This window comes from Meleagris gallopavo, chromosome 30 (genome assembly GCF_905368555.1).
Source record: "Meleagris gallopavo chromosome 30, MGAL_WU_HG_1.1, whole genome shotgun sequence".
Taxonomy (NCBI): Eukaryota; Metazoa; Chordata; class Aves; order Galliformes; family Phasianidae; genus Meleagris; species Meleagris gallopavo.
The window spans coordinates 587,339-608,953 of NC_139433.1; the positions used below are offsets into that span (position 1 = coordinate 587,339).

Sequence of the window (21,615 nt, forward strand, 5' to 3'; positions counted from 1 at the left end):
TTTTATGAAAATATGCTCTGTCAGGATCTTGATTTATTTTCTGACTGCCTTTAATCTGTCTTTCTGGAGTCCAGATGGTTGAGTCTGTCATTGGGGCTGTTGGAATAGGCATTCCTAGGAACAGCACAGTTGCCTCATGTCTACAGTTGATGCTTTGTTATGAAGTTTCTCTTCCTAAAGTTGTTATATTCTGCTTTTTGCTCTTCCCACACCATGATTGCTCTGTTTCTGAATTTACATCAATAATAGTTGCTCTGATATCCTTTGATAGAAGCAGTGCCACCAATCTTACCTTCAATTTTTAGCTATTCTAAAAAATCTGTATGCCTTTCAAATGATGCTGTGTTCTAAAAAGAATTACTGGTGTTGAAGACTTTCAGGTGCCTTGTTGCAGTCTGAATGGTGGATTATCTTATCTTTTTTCTGAGCTTGGACAGGGAGATCTGCAGATCTTATCGTCTGAGGCAGAGAACAAGAGTAGAAGCATGTCTCTGAAGGTCTCTGTAGTTCATCTCATTTCAGATTCTTCTTTTGCTTTATAGTACAGGAGCAACAGAATTGAATGAGGCTTCCATTTGTATTCCAGAAAACGTTTGTTCTACTTTGTTTTTAAATGACATTGATGCTTAAAAAAAATGGCCCAAAGCAATGGTCTATGGAATGGGAGTGAATGGTTCAAGGTCTGTGTGCAGGCTGTGCTGCTCTGCTTCAGTCTGTCTCTTTGGAAGACACACATTTCAAACATGTTTTGTTACATTCTGCTGGGAATGAATCTTCACATTCACACATATGCACTTAAGTGCATATTAATTGAAAATGGTCAGAATTTAATGCACTTCAACAACAGAAGTCATATCATACATTCTTTTCCAAAGAAAGCTGAGTGAAACCTGTGAAACTCAGTTTGCTGATGCTTAGGCTTGGAATGTTTTCGTGTCTGAACACTTTTTTCCCCTTTAGGTCAGTGGCATCAAGAACCTCTATGAGTCTGAACTGGCTGATGCTCGAAGAGTTCTGGATGAAACAGCCAAAGAGAGGGCGAGGTTACAGATTGAAATAGGAAAACTGAGGGCTGAACTTGAGGAGTTCAATAAAAGGTAAGGAAAATCTTACATGATATATTGTGGGTTTTTTTCTTTAAATGATAAATTGGTAATCTGCGGTGTGAATGACACTGCTGCTGCCTCTTAAAATGCCTTAGTGGGTGTCTTGAGGAAGTGATGCAGGCTTGTCAGAGTGGAATTCCTCAGATTGTACAGCTAGTATGTACACAGATCTGTTTGTAGATAGAGGATGAATAAAGTGCGAGTTGATGGGCTGTTCACACATGCAGATGTTAAAACAATCAGCTGTGCCCCCTTCCATCCTGGTCCCTTTGTCTCTCTTTCTCTCTCTCTCCTTCCTCTCCCTCTCCCCCCTCTTTCTTCCCCCCCCACGGATTGTGTTGTGTGCCACTTGAAGTTAGACAGCCATCAAGGTTGTCTCCGTTGTTCTGGAGGCAGCAAATACTTTAATTGTGTTTTAAAGCAATTTCCAGAAGTGAGCAGCAGCAGTTTAACTGTGGGAATTTGGCTCTAGTTATCCTCCCTTCACTTCCCAGCTAGTGAGAATCACTGCAAGTTGATCTCTGTTTTTTAGGCCTTTGCTAATACTGAGGGATTTTACAAATACCCTGTTGTAAAACACTGTGCACTTGAAATGTTGCTGCTGCTGCTTTCTTTTGGGTCATCTCCCTTGCCCTGTGTTTGGGTGGTTGAGTTGTCCCTTATCAGTCACTTCAGGGACTTGACAGGGTAATTCTGCCAGCCTCTTTCAAATGTACTTGGTATTCTGAAATACACTAAATATGAGGAAAGTGTGCCAGGTTTTCTGTCTTCTTAGTTCATAATAGAATTGAATTATTTCTTGGCTTGGAAGTTTCTTTTAGCAGATTGCTTTCAGTCCCTTGAGATGCACTTGCAGAACTCTTGCCGTGCCTGGTATAGTACATATGGAAAGTCATGCCTGGGACATATGGCCCAACTTTAGATGCAGTTCTTGAAAACAACTTTGTGTCTGTTTGCACAGGGTGCCTTGACATGCAGCTAGTGATGAAGTCCTCCCTGCCTGCTCTGCTGCTCGCCTGCCAAGCTTCAGTGCTTTGTGCTTAAAGGAAGAGGAGGGCGATATGTAACACTGTGTTTGGTACAATTTCCTCAGTGTCTCTTTCAAGTTCACTGCAATGGTAGACCCAACTCCTAAAGGGTTGGGAAGCAGCAGGAACTTGGCTGATACACAAGGATTTGTGGCAGGTTATGGTATAGAGAGAATATGGTTTTCCTGTCAGTGTACAGGACTTCAGAGCTGTTATCTTTCTGCCATGTATGTGCAGCTCGTTTAGATGATGACAGCTGTTGTCACCAGTGTTCTCCATGAGCACAGATTATTCTTTTGGGATTTTGGATGTCCTGGCAGATACTTTGGTCATTTTGTTTCTTTTTCCTTATCTGCCATGTATGATGCTGATCTAATGTTTTCTGGATTTTTAGTACTTAGAGTAATTGGACAACAAGAAGCAATCCTAGCTACTGTTTAGACAGTGGGCAGTTGTCAAATAGACAGTGGGCAAAAAAAAATCAGCTCCAAAAGGCTTTGGGATACGAAATGAATGCATTGTCTTATAGCCAAGTTTGAGATCAGGCGGTACTTTTTACGTGTTTACAGTTACATTGTGATTGTCTACCTTGGGAGTGAGAACAGCCTGGGAAGAAAAAGGAGATATAAGGCCAGTGGGATGTTAGAAGCTCCCAGGCTTTGGAAGGTTCTGGGACACAGAAATGATAACAACAGTTGTTAACTGTTATAGCACTTAGGAGCTACCCTTTGTCAGCAGGGAGCCTAGTAACGTCATGGCTCTAGTCTCTCCATCGTGGAAGAGAAGTGATTTGTCATCATCATCCTTTTTCACATCCTTTTTCACAGGAAAGCACTTCCCCGGGCTAGGCTCTCTTCTTTATGAAGGGATTCATAGTTCTTGGAAGGAACTGAAGGGGACATACTGGTCTGGAATCAGCGGAGAAGCCACTGCTTGTGGGCCTCTGTGAGAGATGCATGTGCTCTGCTCCTTGGGAGCTGTAGTCCAAATGTTTCCTCTATGAGATGAGAAAATGGTCTTTATGCCTCGAGCAGCAGGCAGGATTGTTTTTGCCCTTGCCATCCAGTAATGTACTTGCTAGCCGGGCAATACATATACAGAACATTGTTCTAAAACTCAGTTTGTACCAGGTTTATAATTTTTTTAATTAACTGTAGTTGCAGATTACTGTGGAGCCACCTACTAGTACAGTTGTACAGTACCAGAACATCTGTAATTGTAACCAAGGCATTGTCCAGATGTGTGTGCACCGATGTGTAAACATAGGTAACTTTTGTTTGTTTCAGCTACAAAAAGAAAGATGCAGATTTGTCTGTTGCTCAAGGTCGCATAAAGGATCTTGAAGTACTCTTCCATAGAAGCGAAGCAGAACTCAATACTGTCCTGAATGAGAAACGCAACCTGGAGGCAGAGGTGGCTGATCTTCGTGCCCAACTTGCAAAGGTATTGCAGGGAGTGTTTCCTTGCTTTAGCACGACAAGAGTTACTCCTTGTGAAATTTGTTGGGATTTTTTGCTCTTAGTTTGAACATCATTGCTTCAGCTCCCTTCCGCTTAACCTTTCCCTGCCCCTCTTAGATGTGGAAATAAATTAAGAGGTCTGTAAAACAGGCTAAATATTAAGGTGTGTTAGAGATATTGATAGCATAAAGATTTATGTACTTCTGGTTACTTAATGTTCTCTTTTGTAACATCCTGCGTAATTTTACATTTACGATGAAGAATCCAGAGGAGCTGTGTTGTCAAGAAAGAGGAGAACATGCAGTACATCCTTGAGAAGTTAATAATCTTTGGATTTGTTCTCAAGCTACGTTGAAATAATCCTGTGGTTTATATAGGTGGGATAGAATCAAAAAAGCTTTTCTAAATATTCATACAAGCTCACGCGTGCATTTTCCTTTTTTTCTTTCTCTTTACTTCTGTAATAGCTTGAGATGAGATTTACTGCTGTGTGTTGTTGATCCAAGGATGTCAATTGAAGGTTGTGAAGGGCTTGTAGATGGGGGGGAAAAAAGGGATCCAGTCAAAATTAAATCTTTATCTTTACAATTCTCTACCAGGCTGAAGATGGTCATGCTGTGGCTAAGAAGCAGTTGGAGAAGGAAACACTTATGCGTGTGGACCTGGAGAATCGGTGCCAGAGCTTGCAGGAGGATCTGGATTTCAGGAAGAATGTGTTTGAGGAGGTAGTACCAACCTACTCATTATGTTCTCATCTCATTATATTCTGAAGTCTATGTAGTTCTTACTCAGACCGACCATAAACAATTTCTAATGAGACAGGTAGTGAAAATCAGTATTATTTCATCTTTGCTGTGAGTCAGCTGATTTTAAAGGTTGTGTAAGAGCTGCATAGCAGATCAGTGGCAGAACGAGCATGAAAGCCAAGTGACAAGGGTATTATTGTTCTGTGGGTTAACTTAACAACTTGCTTCTGCATGAGAGGGAAAGTCCTATTCCCTCTCTTTACACGGACTGCATGGCCCTGCCCCTTGTTTGCACCAGCTGTAGTGACTGTTAGAGCTGACTGGAACCTGTTCCCATTGATGAGAACTCTGTACCAAAAACTGCTTTTTGCTGGGAGTAAAGCAGTAATTTTGTAAAGAGTAGGAATGCACAGATAGGGATTGGGAGGAATGGAGAAAGGAAGTATGGCCACAGACTCCTGCCCTTTGTCTCACCCATGTGATGTTTGGCTTACCATGCACCAAACTCTTTCAGCGTGATTAATGAGAAAATATTTTGAGTGTTTTGTTGAGTTGAATGTTTGCCAGTTTAATGGCTGAGTTCTGTTTTAGCATGGAATAAAATGAGTGTACAGACTGGATGGAGGGGTTAGGCAAGGCTGTGTGGCTAAGGACAGTTATTGGAATAGGGAAAAGAAGCAAGACATCCTGAGCTATGATTGTTGTTTCACTCCATGCCACGCAGCAGTTGAGTTGTTGTGTGTAACTGCAAGTGACAGACCCTTCCTTGTTTGTAGGCCATCAAAGTAATTTTTTGCTCCTTGAGAACTTTCTGCAAAGCAGCTCATTTAAAGTGGCCCTGAATTTTTGTTAGTCTGCTGTGACTTCAGTTTAGGCATGGGAAGTAAGCTTAATTCTCTTGTGCTCTGCTCCATCTCGTGACCACACTGTTGCCTTCAGGCCTCCTGACAGAGTTTACGGCTGCTCCTTTATAGTTTGCCTTACTCTGAAGGCAGAAATGAATTCTTTCTCATACCACACATTCAGACCTGGGTGGGTCTTTGCAGGGCTCAGCATGAATAATTTCATGATTAAATGTCAACTTCACTGGTGTAGGTCCAGTGATACAGACAGAGAGATCTCATCATTCACCAGAAAAAGAGTATTTTGTACAAACTGGCAAGAAAAAAAGACTGTTTTCAGAGCAGTAGCATAGAGAATTTGTTTGGGTTGTTTCTTTATTACTAATGTTATAAAAGCCTAATTAGCAGAGGTCATAGAATATATAGAAAAAAGAGATCTGCATATGCCTGAGTGAAATTTGAACATCTGTATGATGCTTATTTTCAGCATACATAATGGTTGCAAAACATGTTGATTTTTATCTGACTCCTTATAGTCTGCTTGCTATTGTAGGCATGTATACTGAGAAGGAAAACTCACCCCTCCATCAGTTATTGTAGCACAAAATATCTCCTTACTTAAACTCTATATGAATATTTGTCAGCCATTTTTCAAGTTTGCTCACCTTTTAGAATTGTTTTTTACAGAATGAGAAAGGTAACTTGCATCCCTTAATACATGCAGTAACTTTTAGCTGCAGTACTGTAGTCCCTAAATACTAAATACTAATTACTGAAGTAATTAATACTCGTCTAAATGGAATTGCTTGTGCTGTTTGCCTCAGCGTAGGACTTTGTCCTCTTTTTTTCTGTGTAGGAGATAAGAGAGACAAGAAAACGGCATGAGCATCGTTTGGTCGAAGTGGACACCAGTCGCCAGCAGGAGTATGAGAACAAAATGGCTCAGGCCCTGGAGGATCTGCGAAATCAGCATGATGAGCAAGTCAAGCTGTACAAAATGGAGCTAGAGCAGACCTATCAGGCTAAGGTAACTGCTGCACTCCCCTTCTGGTGGACAAGAAGTCCAGTCAGGGAGACGGAACCATTTCCATCAGACCTACCGTCTTTAAGGAGACAAGTAGTAGTGATGTGAACAAGCTCTGTGATGATGTCCGAGTGTTTCCTCCTGTACAGGTCACAGGCACATTTCCAGGGAGGTTTAGCCCAGGGTAACACTTGGAATAGCACTAGCCAGGAGAACGTGTGGAACTACTGCTCTGTGAGGACAGGGTGCGAATAGGGGATGTCACAAAATAGCTGATACAGTACTTTTTTCTGTTTTTTTTTTTTTTTTTTTTTTTTTTTTTTTTGTTTTGTTTTTTTTTTTTGTTTTGTTTTGTTTTTGTTTTTGTTTGGTTTGGTTTTTTTTGGTGCATTTGTGGTTTCCTTGGGGCTGATGGTGGGGAAATCCAGGATACTGGATACTTTTTTGACAAGCGTTGGTATTGAAAACTGTGGTATGCAGTTTGGAAGTGTGAACATAGCGAGGCGTAATTCGATGCAGAAGAATGCTCCTTGAAATTCTTTAAAATGTAGGCACTGTTTTGTTTTTACCTGCCTGTGCAAATCCTGAGTTAGCAAATCCCAGTTAATGTAGCTGGCAGTGTGGGGGAAGTAGTTTCCTCAGTATTACTGGTACAGTTGCTGGCTACAAGTATTTTTTTATATTATTACCCTACCTGAAAAAATAAAGTAGGTGTCAGTTTTTTCTGGTTATGAAAATACTTACCTGTAATTATAGCCACTTCTCATTCTCCTGTGGTGGAAAAATTATGGTGCTGCTAACATTGTTTTCCACACTCTCGACTTTGAGATTCTCTTAAGAATTCTTTGATTTGCAATTTGAGAAACACTGATCTAAAAAATATTTAACTCTTTCTTAGGGCAGCAACAAAATAAGTCATAGGTATTAAAAAGCAAAATAAAGAGCCTTTAGCAATCTTGGCATTCTTCAGAGAAGTTAGGAACAACCAGATATTTAGATGACTTGTCCAAAGAGGATCCAAAGTATATCCTTTGTAGAGAAAAAACTGTTTGCAAAGTAGATAGAGAAGGAAAAAATGACAAGACTTGAACAGGAGAGGAAGAAATTAATGTTCCTTTTTCACCCCCCACAAAAAACAGGCTCAGCTGTCTGTTTCTGGGTGAAGTTGGTGTCTGTGTCCAGAATAATACCCTCATCAGAGAGATCTTGGGACTGCTAGAGAATATGTGGAAGTAGATGAACTGTCTGCCAGGCTTCTCCAGGATGAGCTGATCTTGGCAAAAGCTCAGTGTGTGTGTTCTTCCTTACTTAGAACTCTTTGAGCAGTGCGGTTGATAAAGATTGATTTCTTGTAGTTTTGTGCTGTGTGGTTAAGAACAATGTTCTGCCTGAAACTATTCTTAGAATTGGAGCACTTTGGTTCCTGTGTGGATTCTGTGGTGTGTGTAGTAGTAGGTAGTTGAACTTAAGCTGCAAAGCATGAAAAATATGCATTTTCCAGCTACCTTGATGAAACTTACAGTGTAATGTAATCCTGCCTGAAGAGTCCATGAAAGAGTGTAAGCGTCAAGATCTTCTCTTACTGAGGAAATCACTAAGTTGCTACTGGCCAGCTGAGATTTGGCACTAATGAAATGTTTTATTCAGCTTGTGCTCTGGGCATCCAGAGATCTGTTAGACCAGGACATGAAATTGGTGGCCTGTGTGTAATCATTCTGACATCAACCAGGCTGGTAGTGTGATAACATAAACCTAAGCTTTATAAGGCTGCTAGTATAATCCTATAAGAATGGAACTGAAATAGGTGTTCTTGTTCCTTTAGAGTATGTCTTCGAAGTTCATAAACTTACTAGATTTCCATTCTAAATTATTTAAGATTAAAAAGCTTGTATACAGTACTGCAAGTATATTTGTGAGATGTCTAACTCAATACAAATGACTTGTGTAAAACTTCCAGTTGGAGAATGCCATCCTGGCCTCTGACCAAAATGACAAAGCTGCTGGTGCAGCTCGGGAGGAGTTGAAGGAGGCTCGCATGAGAATAGAATCTCTCAGCTACCAACTTTCTGGCCTTCAGAAACAGGTAAAAGGCACTACATTTGTTCTCATTTCTAATATAAAGCACTGTAATGTTTGAATATATTCAGATTTGTCCTCTCCTATTTTCTAAATTTTATGGAGAGAAGTAGTTGTTCTCTTTGTGGTCTTCGAATCATAGAATCACCAAGGTTGGAGAAGACCTCTGAGATCATCCAGTCCAACTGTCCTCCAATCTCCAGTATTTTCCACTAAGCCATGATGCTCACTACAACATCTAAATGTTTCTTGAACACCTCCAGGGTCAGTGACTCCTCCATCCTGAGGCCTGGCAAGGAGTAAAGTTGGGACCCTGAACTTTAGAAGAGTGAAATTCCAGTTGTTTAAAGAAGTAGTGGAAGAGTTCCCTTGGGATCTGTCCCTAAAGACAAAAGGAACAGAACAGAGCTAGTAAATCCTTAAGGCCATTTTGTTATGGGGAAAGAGTTCTCCATTTGCACGTGTAAAAAAATTAGCCAGGGCAGGCAGGAAACCAGCAAGGCTGAGCTAGGATCTGCTGGTCAAACTGAGGAGTTAGAAGGAAGTACTTGGGATAGATGAAGAGCAAAGATGCTGTCCAGAAATGCAGAGATGGGATTAGGAAAGACAAGGTGAAACTGGACTTGGCAAGGGATACAAAGGATAACAGGGAGTTCTGTGGGTACGCTTGTTAGAAGAGAGAGGCCAAGGAGAGTGGACCCCCTCTAATAAATGGGAATGGAGAACTGACTTCAACAGACTGAGATATTCAATTCTTTGCATCAGTCTTCACTGCCAGTCAGGCTTCCCACATCTCTTGTGTCCTTGAACCTGTAGGAGGCAGCTGGGAGCAAAATCCTTCCTCCCATAAGCAAATAACAAGTTCTGGACACCTTAATGAAATTGAATATGTACAAGTCTATGGGGCCTGATGACATTTATCTCAGAATCCTGAAAAAACTGGCTGATGTGGTTGCCAAACCACTGTGCATCATATCCAAAAAATCATGGCTGTTTGGTGAAGTCCCTGGTGACTGGAAAAAGGGAAATCACTCCCATTTTTAAGAAGGATGAAAAAGCCTCATGTCTGTGCCAGGGAAGATCGTGGAATTCAATCCTCCTGGAAGCTATATTAGGACACAAGATGAGGAATTGATACTGAAACAACGAGCAGGGCTTCACCAAGGATAGATTGAGCCTGACCAACCTGCTTCTATGAAGGAGTGATGACATCAGCTGATAAGGGAAAACCAACAAATGTTATCTCATGTCTTGAGTGTACCTTCGCTAAGTTTGCTGATGACACTGAGTTGTGTGGTGCAGTTGGTGTGACAGAAGGAAGGAACACCATCTGAAGGGACCTGGACTGAGTGGGTCTGCAAAGACAGGCTGAGAGAGCCTGGAGAAGATGCAGGGGAGACCTCGTTGTGGCCTTCCAGTTTCTAAGCAAGATGAAAGACAGACTTTTACATAAGTGCATAGTGATACAACTAAGGGGAAACAGTTCAAAGCTAAAAACAGGGAGATTTAAGTTAGATGTTATTGGGAAACTTTTCACCCCGAGGGCAGTGAGGCCCTGGCACAGGCTGCCCAGAGGAGCTGTGGGTATTTCATCCCTGGAGGTGCTCAAGGCCAGGCTGGATGGTCTGGTGGGGGTCAACCAACACATGGCAAAGAGTTGAACTTGTATGGTCTTCAGGGTCCCTTCCCACCCAAGACATTCTGTGAATCTGGTGGGATGGAGGTGATTTCTGTCTTATATCCACATGGATGCCATCTAGGTTTTCTGTTGTCCCTAGGCTAGTGCAGCAGAAGATCGCATTCGTGAGTTGGAGGAAACGATGGCTGGTGAACGGGATAAATTTAGGAAGATGCTTGATGCCAAGGAGAGGGAGATGACAGAAATGAGGGACCAAATGCAGCTGCAGCTTACAGAATACCAGGAGCTGCTTGATGTGAAATTAGCACTTGACATGGAAATCAGTGCTTATCGAAAACTCCTGGAAGGAGAAGAGGAAAGGTATGAGCTCCATTTTCTTAGGACTGATGTTATTTTCATTTTTTATGCTTATTTTTTTTGTTCAGTTTTAACAGAAATGCTCAGATTTTGTTTCACTGAAGTCACATTGTCTTCACGCTGTGATGTTCTGCATGTAAGCCTTAACATGCATAAAACACTTACAGCTGTTCTCATCTGAATATCTGCCTTATGTTTTGGTTTTCATGATGGTGTCGAAGTGCAGTGGAATATATAATTCTGAACTTGACATTCATCTCCTCTTTTTAAGTGTTTACACATAGGTCTTTTCCTCTTTTTAAGAACAAGAATAGGGTGTACTGGAATATAAATATATGAGTACTGGAGCAGAGGATGAGGCAGTCTGTGCTGTTCTCACCATCATTGCATTTCACGTCACGTAGTCATCCTGGATAGATTTTTTTGCAGTCCCACTGACAGACACAGTGAAGCATGTTACAGTCTAGTTACCGAGTGTTTTGTGCTTTGTTGCTTTGACCGTCGTTCCGTGGATCAGTCAGAAAATTTTTAATTTTCTTCCATTTGATTGAAGTACTTGATTGCTTTCAGGCTGAAGCTCTCTCCCAGCCCCTCGTCCCGTGTTACTGTCTCTCGAGCTACCTCCAGCAGCAGCAGTAGCAGCACTTCACTTGTCCGCTCTTCCCGAGGCAAGAGACGACGGATTGAAGCAGAGGAGCTCTCAGGCAGTGGAACGAGTGGAATTGGCACTGGAAGTATCAGTGGTAGCAGTAGCAGCAGTAGCTTCCAAATGTCCCAGCAAGCTTCAGCTACAGGAAGTATCAGCATTGAAGAGATAGACCTGGAGGGCAAATACGTTCAACTGAAGAACAACTCGGAGAAGGTGAGTGTCAGCAGAGCTCCTGCGTCAGGAGGAGGAGCTAAATTGAAATGCTGCACTGTCTGTTGAGCACACGTCACTTGAGAGAAATAGTATCTTTCAAGGTGTGTCGTCTTGTAAGAGCGAAGTGGCATTTGAATGGTGAATTTTGCTACAGGTATGATGTTTGTTGCAGGATGAGACCAGAGTCCTGAATGTCTAATCACATATGCTGGTGCTGTGCTTCTGGGAATGGCCTCGCCGGCTCTAGCAGAACATTTGTTTGTGTGAAATGTCTCTTTTTAAGTTTTTGCTGAATGACCTTAACACAATTACTGGGTATGGAAAAGTATTCTCAAGTTAGATTGCAGATGTCTAACAACCACATAAATAAATGTAATAAAGAGACCTAGCAAGAGGTTTGATGCCTGTTTGCTCACCCTAAATAAATAATCTTACAACTCTCCTCATTAGGACCAGTCTTTGGGTAACTGGAGACTGAAAAGACAAATTGGAGATGGAGAAGAAATTGCTTACAAATTTACTCCGAAGTATGTCCTCAGGGCTGGGCAGACTGTAACAGTAAGTCATATTTCATGTGTCAGCAACGTTCATCTGTTGATGTTGTGGCAGCTGTAAATCTGACATTTGGTGTGTAACTTCCGGACTTGTGGTTCTTGTTTTAGAGGTGTAGGATTTCAGTTGTAGAAAGGCAAAAAAAAGTTCAATGTCTGTGTTAGCACTTCAGTATCTAAGGCCATTTAGCTGAAAAAGAGTTTGGGGGGGGAGGAGGCGAAGATTGTTGTTTATTTTATTTTTTCAAGCACCTTTGTTGAGGTTTGGAACACTTAATCCTGCTCTACCCCTTCATGAAACAGGAGCATTTATTTAGTCTGGTAGACTTGTGCTAAGTTTAATAGTTGGCATTCTCAGCCTTAACTATAGTATTGCTTTTTGCACTTTTGTTTGACATTTAGTCTGCAGCAGAACTTAAAAAATGGCTTTCCTTTAATCAGTTGCAGTTATTTCAGCCTAAGTATTGATTGCTCAGATACGTATCAATGAAATTTGTACATACAGACTGCGTTTTATGTCCCTCTAGTCATTGAGGCTGTGGTGGGAGCGATTGTGTTCAGAACTGATGACTGCAGTGTTAGATTTCTTTCCTCTTTCTGTGGCTAGTGATAATTTTTGTTGCAAACTGAGAATAATGTCTTCCCACAAGCACTGATGTAAATTAACGTAGAGTAAATCTACCACTGGGATTTGGAAGCAAAACTGATAAGGAGAGAAAAGTGGGAGGATTAGAAGGTTTGGGATATTTAAAAATGAAACGTGCACAAATAGCTGATTACTGAATGTCTTTCTCACTAGATCTGGGGTGCGGATGCAGGTGTGTCTCACAGCCCCCCTTCTGTTCTCGTGTGGAAGAATCAAGGCAGCTGGGGCACTGGGGGAAATATCCGCACATACCTCGTGAACTCTGATGGAGAGGTAGGAAGAGTTGTCTTTTCAGTGTTGGAAGTACAGCAGATGTTTCCATTTGGTTCCTATGTGTTCTGCATTGTCCTACATCTGCCTATAGCTGCTTTTTTTTGCAACTCTATGGAAGCACTTTGTGCAGGAACGGCAGCACAGTACAAAGTAGGAGGGTCATTTGTACCAACAGAAAGCTGGCTTAGAATTCAAACTGGAGAAACAGTTAAAATACTGTCTGAACACATTTCAAGTCCATGTCCCTTCCTGATTGGTTACCTGTTGTTTGCTTGCTTAGGGTGTCTTGTTCCACAAGTAGAAATTTGCATCTGCAATTTCGAGGCTGCAAGCACACAGTGAATTTCTTGTTACTAAGAAGTGTTCAAAAATAGTTTAGTAATAAAGGAAGCTTCCTGATGTTTTAAAATTCTTTTTAATGCCTGATTAGCAAGACTTTCCTGATAATTGACATATGCAGTAGATATGAAGCATTTAGCAGAAAGAATGAGAGTTCTTAATACTGTGTAATCATACGGAGAAACTTCAATTTCTGACATCATAATACATCTTGGAGAGCTCCTGGATCAGTCTGCTGTGAGCCTGTCAAACTAACGAGCACCTGCTTCTTCTCAAACACCTGGTAAAGAAAGAAAGCTCCTGAAGCTATGTTACACCACGATGCCTTTTGATAGCTGGAATGAGGAATGGTTTTGTGGTTTGCAGGATCTTGAGTATTTGCTTATACAGCTGATCGTGGGGCAAATTGATTTATATCCTCCAAACATTAATGGGATTGCTATACTGATGATACAGCAAAAGCTCAGAGATGCATATGGACCACTAGTCATCTTCTCTTTCCTTTTGTGTAGGAAGTTGCAGTGAGAACTGTTACTAAATCAGTCGTCATGCGGGAGAATGAAGAGGAAGAGGATGAAGCAGACTTTGGAGAGGAGGACCTTTTCAACCAACAGGTAAGGAGATACAGACTGCATTTTTAATTTGTTTTTGGCTGGTTTGAATAATCAGCCAGGAGATAATGGATTTCCCTTCAGTTTTTACTAGTTCTGAGTTTCTTGGTCCATTTTCCAATGGGTGCTTGCAGAAGATGACGCTAGAACAGCTTGCAGCTATACAGCATTGCTACAGCATGCAGAAAGAATGTTCAAGGAATTGCTGCTTGAATCAGTAACTGTACAGCTCAGGCAGTGCCTAATATCAGTTTGGATGCTGGGTATCTATGGAAGTACACTGCAGATCAGATTTACAAAGCTACAATGACTTAAACTGTTTTTGGAGTTGGTAAGATGAGTTTTAGCAGTCAGTAATCACTGGACTGCCTTTCCCCATTTCAGCATTGCTTTCTCTGAAAAAGAAAAAAGTATCTGTGGCATTCCTGCTGTGAACAGAATATAACCATTGGGAAACAGGACCTCAAAAAAACCAAGAGATGTAGAGTATTTCTGTTGTTTCAAGTTTCTGTTTGTTTTCTGGTAGTATATATGTATTTGAAATAAACTTGGTTTTCCTTTATAACATCACCCTCATGTGTTCTCATAGCTCTCAGTTAAGTATTGTATGGTAACTAAACTAACTAGCTGTTGGCAGAGTGAAAAGGAGAAGTATGCTTTATACAGGTAATATTAGGACATAGTTGAAATGTATTTCAAACCTGACTGCTTGGTTCTTTGGGTCAGTGGCCACAAGTAGCTCTTTTCAAGAACTATTTCTGTGCAGGTTTGAAGTTAAGTTGTGCAAACTTCCTTTGCATTTAGCAGCGTAGTTGAAGTGTAAAGCAACTGAAACACACAAGTAACTTTTGTTCCCCAGGAAGCAGCTTTGCAGCATAGATTTCTCTTGAAAGGAAAGACGTGAACTAAAGGAAGAGAATTCCTGTTAAGAAGCCAGTGGTGTTATGATTTTCATTTGCCATTTTTGTCAGTGTTGAAAGTGTGGACATGAACCACTCAGCCCATCACAGAAGACCGCAGCAGCAAAAGTAGCAGTGTCTTACTCCTGTGCACAGACTGATGAGCAGTGTGCTCCATTTGTAGCTGCAGTGCTCCCTGCATACAGCTGAACTAGGAGGAAGGTGCTATTAACAAGGGGGATAACCAGAGTCCAGTGTTATAATACCAAGAGCTAGTAAGTAGCTAATGCTGTGTCTTTCTGATTTTAGGGGGATCCCAGAACAACTTCTCGAGGATGCTCAGTGATGTGAAGAAAGAAAGAAAAAAAACTATTACTTGCTATTTTTTTCCATTTATTTCCTTTTATTTTTGCTATTTTTTTTTTCCTCCAGAGCCACTGAAAACTATTTTTATACGTATCATCTGATTTCTTTGATGGTTACTCCTTGGTACATTTTTATATAAAAAAAAATCTAAAAAAAAAAACCTTTACTGAACAAAACTGCCAGAGTTTTTAATAGATTTCTTAATTTCTCTCTCTTTGTTGAAACACTGTATTGGAATAATTTTTTTTTCCCTATACAGAGTTTAAAGTCTTATGCACAAACCTGCAGCAGAAATTTTTAGCTAAAATGGGACGAGACTTCTTGAGTGTAAGGTAAACCTGTGCTTTGTGCCTGTATAAGCAAGATAACTTAAAAAACAAAGTTTAAGAAGGGATGTTTACCTGCAGGGCCTTGGGAGAGATTGGTGATAGTGTTTCTCTAACCTTTAAGAAATGATAGGATCCTGTGGGTGCCCAGCCTGGAAAAATTATGCCCCAAATTCATTAGAAGTGCTTCTCCACCAAAGGAAGTAATAAAGGGTAGCTGCCTTTTAACCAGGTCTTGGCTCAGGACTGTGGATTTCTGTCCTACTCCAGGATTTGACAGCCTGATGATCATCTGAATCCTGTCAGTGCTGTGGCTCCATGTCATTATTTTAGAAGATGGAGAGCAATGGCTTCTGCTGTCTGAAGATGTGTGAAGGGAGTGTCAAAAACAGACTTCTAATGATTGTGTTCTCAAAGGATTTTGACATTGTAACAAATGAAATCTCGTTAAATTGTGAATGCAAGTTGTGATGTATAGTATTTATGATGTTAAGCATCATGATTTAATGATTTTGACATATTCAGCATTGAACAGAATGACTAAGATTTGTGTAAATGTTGATTTCTTTTTGTTTTGTTTAATCAGACCCAGATGCAGCTTATCCATACTTGTCTTATATTCAGAGGGCCATTGTCAGACACATTAAACAGCATCTGCAGAGTAGTACAGAAATAGCTGAGTGACATTTTTGAGAGTTATGAGGAACTGCTGTTGATGTGATGGAAGCATTACTTTGCAGTATTCAGATCCTCGCAGTAACAGCGAGTGATGTGAACAATCTTTTTTTATATAAAGAATGCTTTCTATCAGTAGCAGATGGTTTTTATTTCAGGGTGATGACTTTGGTATCTGACAGTGTCCCTTTGGCTTAAGGTTTCTTCTGCTGCACTTCTGTGGAGGTAGCAGTGACTCTCCTAAGGTCAGCATTCAGATAGCAGCGCATCTTCAAGCACTGGAAGAATACTTGACTGCTCCAAAGAATGCCTTGGCTACTGTCAAGCCGATGGTTTTTCCATTAGTTCTTAATTTGGACGCTGTTTGATGACAGCACAGAACGCTGTTGTTACCTGCACTCTTGAGCTCTGACCATGTCATTCAAGTAGTTGAGACTCATCAAACCAGCAGCGAGGTTTGGATGTTTTCGGTGGCTTTTGGACATTGTGTTCTCTGAACAATATTATGACTGACAGATGTAACCTAGGAGGTCATTTTAGTGGCTTTGACTGATGGCTATGCAGTGCAAGCAGGGTGGGAACAGAAGTGAGATTTCTAAGCTTAGTTTGTATTTTTTGCCATCTAAAAATAAATTCAAGGCGCTACTTTTCTCTGTTTGGGTGGGATGATTTAATTACTGAAGTTAATGAGCATAATTCAGATTTTCATATTAGTTCAGCAGGCGGCGCGTTACAAAAGCAGTAGGAAGATTTGGCTGTTTGGGCTGAAGGGGTCACTCCATGGGTATCATTGGCCATTTTTCAAGTGTAATTTTCCCACTCTGCTTGAGTAGAAGGTGAAATATGTAGTAAGTCGTCTCTCTCTCTCTCTCTCTCTCTCTCTCTCTCTGTAAAGTGTATCTAATGAAATTATGTTTCTCAGACATACTGTTAACCAATTGCCTTTTCTAAATTCACTGTTATACAAATGGATGCAATCAGTGTGAAAGTATTTTCACAGTGCACCTTCCAACCACTGGGCAGCATTTCCCCTTTCTGACCCACAGCTTCTGTACCACACACACAGTGTTTGAGAGCTTTTTGCAGTTTTTCTCTGTATTTATTTTTGTTTCACATTGGCCAGTTTTCAGATTGCTTATTCTCCCTGAGGATTTTCCTGTAAATAGGATTGCTCTGTGATCTTAAATACTAAAGAAATGAATGTGCTTTTTTTTTCTTTTGATTTTTTTTCTTTTTTATTTTTTCTGTGAAGAATGGGCAGAAAGGCAGCTTGAATGAGGGGGAACCTCTTGCTACCTGAGCCACTGATTTCTTAACAGCTGCTGTATGGGAGACGTGTCGCCTTGTAGTCTTACAGGGGAGGTGTTTTATCTTATACCCCTCAGTGACAGCATGCAGAATTTCTCCTTGGATTTGGAGCTGTTTCCTGTAAGTTTGGAAACACTTTATTTTCTTTTTTCACATATAGAGGTGCTCACAGAAAGCACTGATGTGGGAGAAGCTGAATTCAGCAGGCTAAGTGTTGGTGATTCCACAGCTTTCTAAAAGGCTACTTAGAGTTTGAGAATAATTCCTCACTGTAAACTACAAGACACAAACAAACTACTGTATTCCACTTGTTTTCTTTGTGCGTGTCTGTCTGATTCAGACAAATTTCCTTACTCTTGCTTTTGATGCTGAGCTTCAGCATAACTTTAAGTTGGTGCTCCACACTGGGACGTTTTCTTTTGCTTTACTGAAGAACCAGAAAGCATTGCTGCTGCTTTTTCTCTTCATCAAAGATTTTCTCTTTTCATTTTCAGGATAATTGAAATGTTCTGCTCACATAAAATCCAATGCCACCTTGCCCTCCTTTCCTGTGTAGTCGTGCAGGTGAACCAGCTCTCAGGGATTTGGAGGATAGTCAACTTTTGTGCTCTGCTGTCTGATACAGGTGTGGAGCTTGAAGGAGACATGCAGTGAACTTGTCAGGAAAAATGATTTTAAGGCTTCTCTGATGGGAGAAGTTAATGAGTGCAGTTCATGACAGAGTGTTTGAGAGTACCCATACAGAAGAACAAGGTAACAGTTGTATTGTGGGTGAGACAGTGCAAATGAGTTCTGAATAACTTGCACTGGGGGATTCAGGGGGAAGGAATAACAGCATAACTACAGAAAAAATAATTAAGCTGATCTTTTAACTGTGTAGATGGGCATAATGGGGCTCTGTGGGGCCTCTGACCTTTATGCCTTCCCCACACTTCTGTCTTTGTTGTTTCAGCTGTTGTGTTGCAGTGGCTTGTTCCAAGCAGTGGTGTGGCTGTGATTCTTGTCGCTGCACACCTTTAGCTCACGGTCTGTGTGCGTGGGCTGCTTCAGGCCCTGACAGAACCAGCAGCTGATCCTCAGCACCCTTCTGCTGTTAGATAGGCGCTAGCTGGCACTTTGTTTGTAGCAGGAACCAATAGTCTCAGGAAGAAAACAAACATCTGCTTCCCATGGACTGTAATGGAAAAGCCAAACCAGTTGGTCTGCAGCTCTCGTTAGTCACCAAAACTGTACTGCAGTGCGAAGCAGAGCAAACTGTGAAAGGAGATTCCCTTCATGTGCACATTTATCCCCGAGCAACAGGACACCTCATGTTCAGTTTAGGGATTGTAGAGTTTTTTATGCACCCTTTTTCTTTGTAATCCTGTGTAAAGCCTTTCAGCTGCAGCCTGAGCAGGGAGTGGTTGGAAGAGGCTCCTAGAAATCCTCTTTACACCCTAGAATGTTTGAGAACCTTTTTCTTTTGTACTAAGAAGATTGTGATGCTGTATGCCAACGCTCTGTGTTGGAAGCCTTGTAGCCACTTGTCTCCCTTCCTTAAGCCATTCATTCTCTTTTTTCTTTTTGAAATCTTCTCTCTAAGCAAAGGAGTATCCATATTCCATACTGAATTTCATTGCCACTGATGGGTCCAAACCCCAAGCCCTGTGCAAGCACGGGACAAAGCTTTGTTGTAAACCAGTGAGTGGAAGGTGAGATAGTGATTGCATTTTGGAATCATTGTTTTAGCTGAACAGCAGGACAAATGAGAGGTTATCATTTGTCCGACGTCTCAAATGGCCTGGGAAACAGAATTTTTAATTGCGCTTCAATGTGCTTAGCTTTAAACCACTTTAAAATAATTTAAGTGTTTTTTTATACAAAATCATATTTACATGCAATTATCATTTGTAAGCATAATGCCTTTCTTGAAATGCTAAGGTCTAGAGAGTAAATGGAACTCTTCATGTCAAAAGACTCCGTTCAAAACCACACAAGCAACAAATGGACATGGAGTTCAGGAAGAAAGAGTTGTATTGGACCCACGTTTTCCTGTTGGCTGTTAACAAAGTGATGATCCTTTGTCTGTAAGGTAAATGTTGCTGTGTATCTCAGCTGCCCAGTGTTCATCACACTAAAATCATGAGCAATAAGCTATTTTAAGCAAGGTGAGGCCAAAACGCTTTACGTTTGGGCAGAACAGTAACTTCTCTGTTCAACTCTGTTCATAATGATGATGGTGATGCCTTGTGATTGAGTTGTGGATTTTGTTTTCCATCACCTTGTAGTTCTCTGGGCAGTGTCACTGCCTGCATTCAGCTGCTGCCAACCCATTTTCAGAAGGCTCACATTTTATTTAAAAGAAGGAATTGTGAGAAATGTACAAATTGGAAAGCAGGCACAAAAGGATGGAAGCGTTACGTGGAGCTCATGAAAACTACATAATGATCCTAGACTTTACCATTTCAAAATGTTGTGGTTATATTTTCATTTTTTTTCCTCTTAGAATATGCATGCCAAATGTCTTGTCTTTTTCAATGATTTGTAATATACATTTTAAGACTGGAAACTTTTTGTACAACACACTCAAATAAATGTTTTGCATTTTATTTGTTCCATTTTGTTGAACCAATGCAGAGGGCTGTTGAGTCACTCTGTCCCACGGGAGGACCTGGGTCAGATACTGGATCTGGTATCCAAGAGGCAGAGGATCACTGACTGTCCACATTCCTAAAGGGGTTCAGTGGCATCACATGGAGTGTAGCGGGTGAACAATAAACCAATGAACCCTTCAAATTTTGTGCAGGCGGTGTTATGGGGAAAATGCTGCCCTTAGCACTGCAAAGAGCCTGCATAGCAGGAGCAAAGAGAGGCACTACAGTGGGACCTGGATAGACTGCATAGATGGGCCAAAGTAAACATTGAGTTTCAATAGGGCCGAGTGTTGGATCCTGCATTTTGGTCACAACAGCCCCAGGCAACCCTACAGGCATGGGGAAGAGTGGCTGGAGAGCAGCCTGACGGAAAGGGACCTTGGTGGACTGATGGACAGTCGGCTGAATATGAGCCAGCAGTGTGCCCAGGTGGCCAGGGAGGCCAGTGGCACCCTGGCTTGGATCAGGAATGGTGTGGTGAGCAGGACCAGGGAAGCCATCCTACCCCTGTACTGGGCACTGGTGAGGCCTCACCTCGAGTGCTGGGTTCAGTTTTGGGCAGCTCAGTACAGAAGGGACATGGAGGTGCTGCAGCAGGTCCAAAGAAGGGCAGCAAGGCTGGGGGAGGGGCAGCAGCACCAGCCCTGCTATGTCATGGCCACATCACCAGGAGCAGCCACCAGCTCCAAGAACCACACCCCAACTGGCACAGCCATGTCACAAGAACACAGCATTGGTGGTGGCTGTGTTCCACAGTGAGCTTGGTGTCACAGCAACCCGGAATGCAGACCAGAAGGGCAGTGCCAGCCAGAGATCGCCGCCGAGCAGCGAGGGAGCGAGGGCTGTGCTGGGCAGGAGCAGCCCATGGGGATGGATGGGAGCTGCTCCTCTTCTGCCTCACAGCCACACACGGGGACAGGGACACAGCGGGACGGCGAGGCGCTCCTGCCCTCACCCGGATTCATCTCCGGACAAGAGGGCCACCTCTGCAGGACAGATGAGTCTCTCCCATACTGTAACCCACCTTGGTCCTACAGGACCCTGCAAGCTCCCCAAAGACCCCTTGCTGCAAATCCGAGCTTTTGCCCTGGATTGCTGAAACCTGGCCCCACTGGTGCAGGTGCCGGCACCAGACCTACTGACTGCAGTGGCCCTTTCAACACACGGCCGGGGAAATGGCTGGCAGATCAACAACCCGGTGAGCAGGGCAACGCTGGGGAGGGCAGCACAGGGAAGCAGGGCACGTGGCTGCTCCTTTCTTCCTTCCCATCTGCCTTGCAGACGGCCAACCACACAAGGATGGAACTCAGAGCAGGACACACGCCGATCCTCAGCTCACTAACTGGTCTCCGTGCTGCCATACAGAAAAGATAAGTCAGACACAAACAGTATCCTTTCCTGATCAGAAGGGATCCTGGAAGCTCCCCGGGATCCCCCTGCCCTCACCCCGGCATTTTATATCGCTTTGCTGAAACGTGGCCCCACTGCAGGGCTGGCACCAACCTACAGATTGCAGGGGCCCTTCCACACACGGCCGGGGAAATGGCTGGCAGACCAACAGCCCGGTGAGCAGGGGCCTGCAGGGAAGGGCAGCACAGGCGGCTGCTTCTTTGCTGCTTCTCCGTCTTGCAGATGGACATCTGGACACACACAGAGCCAGACCACCGCAGCCTCCGCCAACCAGCCGTGTTGGCGCCTGGACAAGGCAGCGACCGAAGATGAGGAAAGCAACGCCCCGCTGTGCACCGCACCGTGCTCCTACAGGATCTGAGCATCCGCACCGCCTGCACAGAGGCAGCTGCACAGCACCTCCCAGCTACGGACCCCACCACGGACCTACACACACAC

At 42.5% G+C, this 21,615-nt stretch overlaps 1 protein-coding gene across 1 annotated transcript in view; it reads left to right on the forward strand.

Annotated features, from left to right (window-relative positions):
- The window catches only part of LMNB2 (lamin B2), a 29,853-nt gene extending 10,131 nt beyond the window's left edge, over positions 1-19,722 (forward strand). Inside the window, exons 2-12 of the mRNA XM_085211619.1 lie at positions 961-1,097; positions 3,421-3,577; positions 4,194-4,319; positions 6,039-6,209; positions 8,164-8,289; positions 10,061-10,281; positions 10,849-11,140; positions 11,591-11,698; positions 12,491-12,610; positions 13,462-13,563; positions 14,769-19,722. Of these exons, the coding sequence (XP_085067745.1) occupies positions 961-1,097; positions 3,421-3,577; positions 4,194-4,319; positions 6,039-6,209; positions 8,164-8,289; positions 10,061-10,281; positions 10,849-11,140; positions 11,591-11,698; positions 12,491-12,610; positions 13,462-13,563; positions 14,769-14,810 (1,602 nt within the window). The 3' untranslated portion in view covers positions 14,811-19,722. The remainder of the gene's footprint in view (positions 1-960; positions 1,098-3,420; positions 3,578-4,193; positions 4,320-6,038; positions 6,210-8,163; positions 8,290-10,060; positions 10,282-10,848; positions 11,141-11,590; positions 11,699-12,490; positions 12,611-13,461; positions 13,564-14,768) is intronic.
- The last annotated feature ends 1,893 nt before the right edge of the window (positions 19,723-21,615 follow it).